This window comes from Lycium barbarum, chromosome 2, assembly GCF_019175385.1.
Source record: "Lycium barbarum isolate Lr01 chromosome 2, ASM1917538v2, whole genome shotgun sequence".
NCBI lineage: Eukaryota > Viridiplantae > Streptophyta > Magnoliopsida > Solanales > Solanaceae > Lycium > Lycium barbarum.
Window position 1 is genome coordinate 3,339,648 of NC_083338.1, and position 9,843 is coordinate 3,349,490.

The 9,843-nt window shown below is 38.5% G+C and overlaps 1 protein-coding gene across 1 annotated transcript; it reads left to right on the forward strand.

Annotated features, from left to right (window-relative positions):
- The first annotated feature begins 540 nt into the window (after positions 1-540).
- LOC132629223 (UPF0496 protein At3g19330-like) lies at positions 541-4,343 on the forward strand. Its single transcript, XM_060344937.1, has 3 exons — positions 541-656; positions 1,239-2,309; positions 4,166-4,343. Exons 1-2 carry the CDS (start codon positions 590-592, stop codon positions 2,291-2,293), a joined length of 1,122 nt encoding a protein of 373 aa, XP_060200920.1. The 5' UTR covers positions 541-589; the 3' UTR covers positions 2,294-2,309; positions 4,166-4,343.
- The last annotated feature ends 5,500 nt before the right edge of the window (positions 4,344-9,843 follow it).

Genomic DNA, 9,843 nt, shown 5'->3' on the forward strand with positions numbered 1-9,843 from the left:
TTAAAACAAAGAAAAAAAAAACAAAAGGAAAAGTTAAGATGATTGCAAATTCTAGTGAGTTGCTGCAATGATTTGCTAATTTTGTTTTGATAATCGTGATGCCCAGACCAGCTTGCGCGCACCTCTGTTAATTCCATCATTCACTGCTTATTTGACTTGTTATTATTTCCTTCATTCAGTACTTAATTTCAGTTTGCTATTGTTGAATTGAGTAACTATCTCATCTAAAAGCTTAAGCAGTTAGGTAGAGCACAATATATTTACTTGATTGTGTCTTCAACAGGCCCCCTCATATATGGGCCTGATTCTTATTTTCGATCAACCAAGCATGTGGAAATTATTTTTTGATAATGAGTGGCATCGGACTCGAACTTAGGCAATTTGCTGCTTTGATACCATGTTGAATTGTGTGACCATCTCATCTAAATTATATTTTATTTACTTTATGTCTTTAATATTTTTTTTTTCCTGCTGTAACTTACTTTTGCAGATTCTGCTTTACCCGTTGGATCTTTGATTGATTCTTCTCGTGTATAATCGATATTTGATCACTATTTGTGCTGCGTACCGGTACCACACAGTGGAACAAATGCTGCATTGTCTGCAGCAGTTATCATTAACAGCAAAAACTAAGGACTCACCTCAAGCTTTGGAAGGTGAAATTTATGAATTTAGTTGTAGTGAAGTACAAAAGAGGCAATTACATTTTAAAGCTTGTAATATGAATTTAGTTGTAGTGAAGTATCAGATAAATATAACCTTCAAAGTAGGGACTGGTAATAAGATCCAATTTTAATAGATGTCTGGTATTATAAAAGTTGCATTATGACAAGGTTTCCCCGTTTGTACATGGTATCTTGGGCCCTATGTTGCTCGGACTCTCCAAAAATGTTACTGCATTCATGTCGGAAACTCCAAAAATGCACTACTTATGGAGGATCCGGCATGCTCCCGGTGACATTTTTAAGAGTCCGAGCAACATAAATTTTGGCAAGCTTATGTGTTTTTCAGGGATTTAGTTGGTTTCTTGACCATAATTATTTTCTGAGAGATTCTGTCTGTAAGTTGAGTGACTTTATAGTGACAAAAAATAGTTTAGTGACTTTTATAGGAAAAAACTTAAATTCGGTGACCATTCTAGGAATTAACTCTTCAATATGCACAAAGATGAAATAAAATGGTTTGAATGAATTAACATTTTTTTCTGATAGCTTCAAATCTATTTAAATGAACTGCAGGTGGTTTAGTTGATGATAATACTTCAATTGATCGATCTTCACCTACTGTCAACCTGTCACAAGCATATACACTTGCTGTTCAAGCTTCTTGCAACAAAGAGATCTGGTCCAAGCTGCACCACGAAGTCCCCCCAGCCCTGAATGTGGAGGAGGTAGCACAAATTGAGTTCCAGGAGGAACCCCTGGAACTCAAAGATGTCCTTGAACCGAGCCGTGAGCATGTCCAAGAGAAAATTTCGCGTATAAAACAAGACGCCATAAACCAACTTATTGCTAAGTACTTTGACAATAGTGAGCAAACTGCTCGTCTCTGTATCCGTATCTCTCAAAATGTGAACAAAGCTCGACTCTTATATGCCCCCGTTCATAAAATTCTCGATGTCCTTCCCCCGGACTCGGATTCCCTTTCGCAAGCTCAGTATGATTTGGCGTTTGACATCTTCCTCCAGTTCGACAGCCTCGCCAATCACTTTCCTCGACGTGACACCTATAACTTCAATGATATGCTTGATTGCTCCTTCCAGCTAAAGAACCAGCTCGAACTTCGTCTACACAAGTCACGTTCAAAAGTCAAACTTCTCCGCCGTGCCACCAGAGGCTCAGCCTTATGTCTTGTTGCAGCTACCGTTGGAGCGGTCATATCAGCTGTTGTTATAGCTACTCATGGTCTTGCCGCTCTTGTTGCCATCACAATAAGCCCCGCTTGCCTCCTCCCTTCAAATATGGAAAAAAAAGAAGTAGATCTCATGCAACTGGATTATGCAACAAAAGGGATTTTTTTCCTCCACAATCACTTAAATACTGTAAAAATCCTAGTGGGCTTGTTACATGACGCGGTGGAGTCCTACAATGGTACTATTCGCTTTGGGCTAGTGCGTGGAAGAGATCGGTATCACATTCGGGAGGCACTGAAGCAACTTCGTAGGAAACATAGTGCTTTCCTTGAGGAGCTTGTGAGTCTTGAGGAACATCTGTGTGTGTGTTTTACTGCAATAAGTACGGCTAGAGACCATCTTCTTAATTATCTCCGTCATCAAAATCAGGCTCCTCGATAATCTGTTCTTGATTACTGTAAGTGATCCTTCATATTTCCTTATGGAACCTTTTTGTTTTCTTTCCTTGGTATTCTTATTATAATTATTGATTGTTTGGTAGTATTAAAAATAAAAGCTTTTGGTTTGCTATCGGGATCATGATTTTCCCATCCCTAAAGGGAAGGGTACTTCTCTTTTGGGCTGGTTGTGGGCGAGGAGGGATTCAAATCCCCGATGCCATGGTTCGTAGCCACATGCTCTAATCCTCTGAGCTACAGGAACCGCCCCATCTCCACTGGATCTGTTCCCCGTAGTACCCTTAAAAAAGGAACCTTTCATCTCCACAGTCATTTCGAGTTAAGATGTGAAAGTGCATTTATCTCATACGGAGGGTGCATTCCTAGGTGTGAAGTGGGAGAGAAGGGATATCACAAAGTTTGTGAATAAGTGATTGTCTGATACTAAGCAAGCAATATCCGTCTTTATGCTAAACAGTACATGTTAACTTTACTTTTTCACTTTGCTGCATTATCTTAGAGATTGCTGGACTATTGAACTATATGTATAATCATATGCTAATATGATCTTATTCATGTGGTATCTTTTTAGAAATGTGCTATCATTTCTTATTGTTCCTGAAATGTGAACTTTCAGAATAGAGTTGGTAATTTTAGTATACATTGCCAACTAGGTGACATCAAATTTACATCCTATACCATTTACAACAACAACAACTGCCCCTCAGACCCGACAACAACATTTTATACTAATTTCTATTCAAACTTAGTTAAAAGTTAACTTATGTCGAATTTAAGTCTCATTTCCTTCTGAATCATATTAACAGAACAAAGATGAGTAATAATTGTTGTTGCTACTGTTTATGTTTCCTTTTCTAGTTCGATAACTAGATTAGTTAGCCATGGAATTAATATAATTCTTGTGTTTCTTCGATTTGTCTTCTGGTTTTATCTTTTATTAATCTTCCAAAGTTACATGATATGACCTAATTCTTATCTGTATGCGTTATCATCCACTTATCATGCACGTGCTAGGTTCCCTATAGTTTGCTAGGCCAGTGAAGGGTATATTTTATGACAATTAGCCATTAAAATACTTAATTATAAGAAAAACATTCACAGCAATATCGGATGCTAAAATACTTTAGTGGCAAACAGAGGGTTTAGTAGTGTATCTAGTACAAAAAGCGGAACAGGACTTAATGGTTCGATCATTTCCCTAAAGAAAGCACAAATGCTTCTCTTCATCTTGAAGTTTCAGGTTCAAATCTCAGTGGAGGCAAAAAACACTAGGTGATTTCTTTCATGCCCAAGCCTTGATGGTCAAAGTTACTCAGTACATGTGCTGGTGAGAGGTAGCAGGTACTAGTCAAAGTACGCGCAAATTGGCTCGGGGTGGTTATAAAAAAATTCTTCTCTTCATCTTGTTTGGTACAACTAGTAAGAAAGAAAAGAATGTTAAATGTGCATTGGTTGCACACCCCTCCTGACGATTATAACACTCCCGCACACTGTGGGCTTTCTGTGGTGTGTTTCCTGCATTACTACTCTATTGTCTGTTTTAGCTCCAATTGGTTAACGTCATTCTTGGTTGTATACTTGTATCAGTTTGTCTATGCTGCTTGTTGCAATCAATCCATGTTTTGATAGTTGCATGGTCGAGGTCAAGTGTTGACATACGTTGTCTTAAATTAAAACAGAAAAAAACTGAAACTGCTATCCGAAATTGCTTCCAAATGAGATATCAGTCGATTTATCTATATTTCTGAACAATTGATGGTCAAAATCAGAGTTAAACCAAGAAATTTACTTCCAACAACATATCTTATAATCAGTGTGACTGAATAATGATGTAACTTGTTTTTGTGCATTCCAGATCTTATACTGCTTGCAGCTTTCAGCTCAGTAAAGAAACAAGGATTTTTTTTCCAAACTCATCAGAAGTGTTGTTAGCGCGCTTCCAGCAAGAAGAAACCATCTTTAGAAGCTTGTGATGTCTTGATCAGTGATCACCATTCACCCCTAAAGCTAGTAGCTTAAAATAGCCAATCGGTTTAATTACGAGTAAGGATTATTTGATTGTTTCGATCTCTAAGATTCGTGCCATGGAACTCATGAGAGGATGAGTTTCTTCTCCGGTTGATGATATTGAACTTCAACCAATGTAGCTCCCCCTCCATCCTGAGGCAAGTCCACAAATCAAATATTCATTTTTTCCCTTGTTAATGATGTTGAACAGTGGCGGAGCCAGAAATTTTGGTAAGGTTGTTCAAATGTTGACGAGTATATAATTTTTTTTCCGATGAATGAGTGCAAAATGTTTTTAACATCATCACTGCACACCCGCCTAAAAATTTATGGTCCATTTGATTTCGCAAGTTACTCTTGATAAATTTCATTGCTAGAAAACTCTTACGGTGATTACAGTATCAAATGACAACAACAACAAACAACAACATACCCAGTGTACGTAATCCCACTAGTGGAGAACAACAAGGGGCATTCCAAGAATGTTACAAAGCGAGAGATAACAACTAATTAATTTTCTTTGACAAAAAAAGAAGAAGAAAGAGAACAAAGTTGGATAATTAAAATGTTCACAGAAGCAATTAAAAAAGAAAAGAGAACAAAATAAGTGGTAGCTAACTTGCTATTAGATCTCGTTGTCTTCTTTTTAACAATACGTCTTGTTATTTTCTAGGAAATAGGAAGGAAAGAAGAAAGACTAAAGTAGCTTCAACAAATGAATCCAACGTAACTTCAAATCAACATATGAATAATCCAAATGCAAATCATAACTCAAATACAAATAAGTTTAGTCAGAACATGGAAGAAACTAAGTGCAAATACAAATCAACCAAGTAGCTTCAAACATTGTTTGTATGTTTTCTTTTAAAGAAAGAAGATGACCAGTGTTTAACGCAAGCTTTAAACCATGACTTTTAGGTAAAATTAAACACCCTTTACCTCTAAGCTATCTATCTCAATTATTTTAAGGGTGTTTAAAATTTAATTTATATCCAGTTAATTATAATATCTACTCCCTCTGTCCCAAAAAGATTGTCCTCTTTCTGTATTTAGAAACAATTTAACTTTATGAGATGATTTATAGCCACACAAATATCTAAGGCTTGTTTTGGACCACACATTTCAAAAGTCTTCCTTTATTTCTTAAACTTTGTGTCAAGTCAAAAGAGGACAATCTTTTTGGGACAGAGGGAGTAATTCATATACTAGTACCATTTTCCAGCCAAGGGTGTGCAGGTGAACACCCTTGGCCACGAGTGGCTCCGCCACTGATGTTGAAGCGGATTACGAAGGGCCTATTTAAAGGGTAGTTTTCTTCCTCAGGAATTTCTCCATTCGCAATGCTCGAACCATAGACCGCTTACAGAGTTGAAAGAAAAACTTGACACGGGTAATTAGTCAACCAATTATGATGATATTACCTTAACCTATAGGAGGAAATGGCTTTCATATTACCCTCATTTTCAAGTGTTATAGGACGATTATGGAGAAGTTCATTATTTTCATAACAAGATAACTAACTTTCCATTGGGATCTTTTGCTATTTTCTTGATTTATGTCATGATAAATTAAAGTTTACTGTAACAATAAGTGTTGCAGCACGATTTTAACATACTGAACAATATGCTTCTCCTGTAAGATGAAAATGCACGGAGCATCTTGTGTTCCCGGACGTAGGGTCCAGGGTAGGTCCACACCTTTTCGATCAGGTGTAATGTAGATACCCCGTACCCTATCAGAATGCATGGTTGATTCTAGGGTAAAAGAATAACAGAAATGTTTGAAATGGGTATAGAAAATGTTAAAAGGATGTTTGAATAATACATTACAGATGAGTAAGTGTATACGGTAAAAACCGGGTCAATGTATGACCGATTAGACCGGAGCCAAAGACAGGTCCAAATGGGCACGAGCATGTTCAATCTTGCTCCACACCGGGGGTGTTGTACCAGATACAACTGACTCGAGACAAAATAAGCGTGTCCGTTGTCCCGGATAGTCTGAGCCCAAATGAGCGTGTCCGTTGGTCCGGATAACCAGTTGTGAGGCTGCCACGCGTCATAAAACCTTTCCGCTATTCTCGCTGACAACCGTACGGGTGTCAGACCGTACGGATCAACCTTATCCTTTCTAGGGTTTATTCATAAAGGCTTTTTGAATTGTACTAAGGGCCCATGAGGAATACCTATAAATAGAGGGCAACCCTCCCTTTTTTTAGGTTAGCTTTTTTCTCATATCACAATATTGTAACCATCTGAAATATAAAAGCTCTCTTCAAAGTATTTTGGTCCGGATTTGTATTATTCATTTACGATATATATATATATACACATCCATAGACATTTCCTACCAACTTAAAAGATTAAAGTTCATCCACATATCCTATTTCACCACATACAAATCTAATTGTTACCCGTAATTCGGGGTAAACAGTTTGGCGCCCACCGTGGGGCTTAGGATAATAGTGGTGGTTTAATCTTTGCTACTTCTTTTTTCACCTGCTGATTGAAGAATTTGTGGATCTGCACAAAAAACGTACGAAACGGCAAGCAGCGGTCACTCCGGTCATGCGAACAACAACAAGATAATAGCTAAGAACGAGAACAACAGCGGGTTACGAAACCCACTTGCGGATCCAGCCGACCCAAATGCTGTCAACTCGAGAGAAGGCCTCAACCGACAGAATACCGTCAATCAGGAGAATGCCGCCCTTCCGACCACTGATTCTTTGAATACTCATAACTCAATTACTTTATCTCGAGCTCAAGGCCGGAAAACACCGGATACTCCGGATGAGATTAACTTACGTTTAATATTTGAAATGTTACAGGAACAAAAGACCGCCATAGCCGAATAGGGGATTGCCATAGCTCAGCTGTAGAGAAAAGGCGATAAGGTAGCACCGGCAAGGCCAAAAGGGGTTACCGAGCCAAGACGGGAGGAAGCACGGATAGTCGAGAGCAACAGATCCGGAGCCGGTTCGTCTACCGAAGTTATGAAGATGCTCGAGACTTTTGGCAAAATGGGTGGATTCAACGGAGAAGAGAGTGGAAACATATAACTCTCGGGTGGACCAGATCCCGGAAGCTCCATCGATTTTGAAAGGGCCGGATTCAAAGAGATATATTCAAAGGCCTTTCCCTCCGAGTGCGGAACCAAAGCTAATCTGGAAGAGGTTCAAGATGCCAGATATTCCGAAATACGATGGTATGATGGACACGCAGGAACACGTGACTTCGTACACTTGTGCCATAAAAGGCAACGATGTCGAAGAAGATAAAATTGATTCGGTGTTGTTGAAAAAGTTCAGAGAAACGCTCTCGAAAAGGGCGTTAACTTGGTATGTGTCACACCCCGAACCATGGCCTGGACGTAACACGGCACTCGGTGCCTGACTGCATATGACCGAGCGAACCACATGGCTTGCTGAATCATCATGATACATAACATAAGCGGAATATAACATGAATGCATAATGAGCCTTTATAAAACATGGTAAGTCATAATACTTAATAAAATACTTGTTTAAACATGAGTGAGCCAAAATGGCTATACGACTCCAAATGTCTGACATGACATAACTGACTTGTCTAGTCTATGAAACCTCTATCATGAGTCTGATTGGAAAACATACTTACTGGGACAAGGCCCCCAGCATACCTCAGATGCATAACTAATCATAAACAACAGTTAAGTAAACCCCGAATGAGATGGGGCTGGCCAATAAGCTGGTACGTGCAGATCCTAATGAGCAGAGGCGTCGTCCTGTAAGTTCGTACCTGCATCGTGAAATGCAGGCCCCCGGGCAATAAAAGGGGACGTCAGCACATTGAATGTACTGGTATGTAAAGCAACTGAAAGAAATAACATGGGACAGAGAATAACATGATAAGAACTGAAACTGAAAACCTGGACATGAACATGAGCATGAGTACATATGTATATATATAACATTAGTAAAAACATGATAAGTAGGGAGAGCAATAACTTATAACCGATCCATGGTCTGGTGCTTGCGTCCCGCCAGCAGAACACTCAGTCTTTGCCAGGGAACATGAAATTTGATAAAATATGAAAGGATCCAGTCATTATGAGAGATCGTCCGGGACATGGGTAGAGCGATCCTCATCCTACGGTGGCTACGTAGTTTCAGGATATCTGAAGCCCTCCTCGGTAATTAATGCAACTCTCAAAACATGAACACGTACAATAGTGGCACTTGCTGCCCATGGTATATCATGAATCATAACTTGCTTGTACATAGTGTTCATGAATCATAACTTACTTGTAAAGTTTCATAAGATAACTTGTCATAGTCTTACAAAACATGTTTTTGGTTCATAAGTAATAACAATAGTTTGAAATCATATATATATACTTGTCTTGAAAACATGCTTGTAACTTGATGGATGAAATCATAAAGTTTCATATAAACATAATGAGAACACATGAGGAAGAATTCATGATTCATGGATTTAGCTAGGATTCCTAATATCCGTAATGGAAGATTAGGAATACAATAATGAACATAGATACAAAATTCTTGTACACACATACATAATTACGGGCTACCAATATGTTGAGTTTAATGCCCTAGGATTTGGACTTCATAGATTTTACGAAACGGATTATGGGGAAGAACGTAGAGATTCCCACATGTGGATGAAAGTTCTACATACCTTAACTTCCCGCTTTTGAGCGTATCACAATTTCCTTCAATCCCTTCAACTTCAATCTATAGCAATACATGTCATAGGGATTCTATATTAGCAACAATATCCATGCTTTGTTCATCTAAGCATTTTATCAAACACTTGGTGGGCATGAAGCTCCACGACTCTCATTAATGGTGTTTTCTTCACCCAATCTCCATTCTATTACTTCTAGCTACTTCTACAATCTTAATTAGATGTAATTAACATCATTCTTCATCATCCATATGAATACAACAATCCCAAGTCAACAATCCAACAACTCTAACATAGTTCATATAATTCTCTTCATCAAACCCAATTATTATTCCCCCTAAAATTCATCAATTCACAACTATAAATGATTAGGGATAGAAACATTACCTTTTATGAGTAGTCACCACAAAATCAACATCCCCAAGTTCGATTTTTAGCTTAGAATGACGGCAACAACTTGTACTACGCTTTATCCTTCACGAGCCTCGGGATTCGGGGCCTTCAACTTGGTTGATTCTCTACTTTCTCTCTCTAATTCTCTTCTCTCTCACTTTATCTCTCTAAAATCTGAAAATATGGAGGAAATGGGGCTGCTAGGGTTAACATTTCCCTTATATACCAAGGGGAAATGGGTTTGACCCAACTTGATAACGGGTTGGGACCTTTCTGTCTTAAAACGTCCATATCTCCCTATCCCGATGTCACCTGTGAACCCACGACCTATGGTTGAAAAGGTATTTCAATTATATACAACTTTCGTTCTTTGAGTTTTCCCAAATTCCCAATTTATGATAGGGTTATGGCCTTCCGAAGTCAGGTGACCCGAAACGTACATACA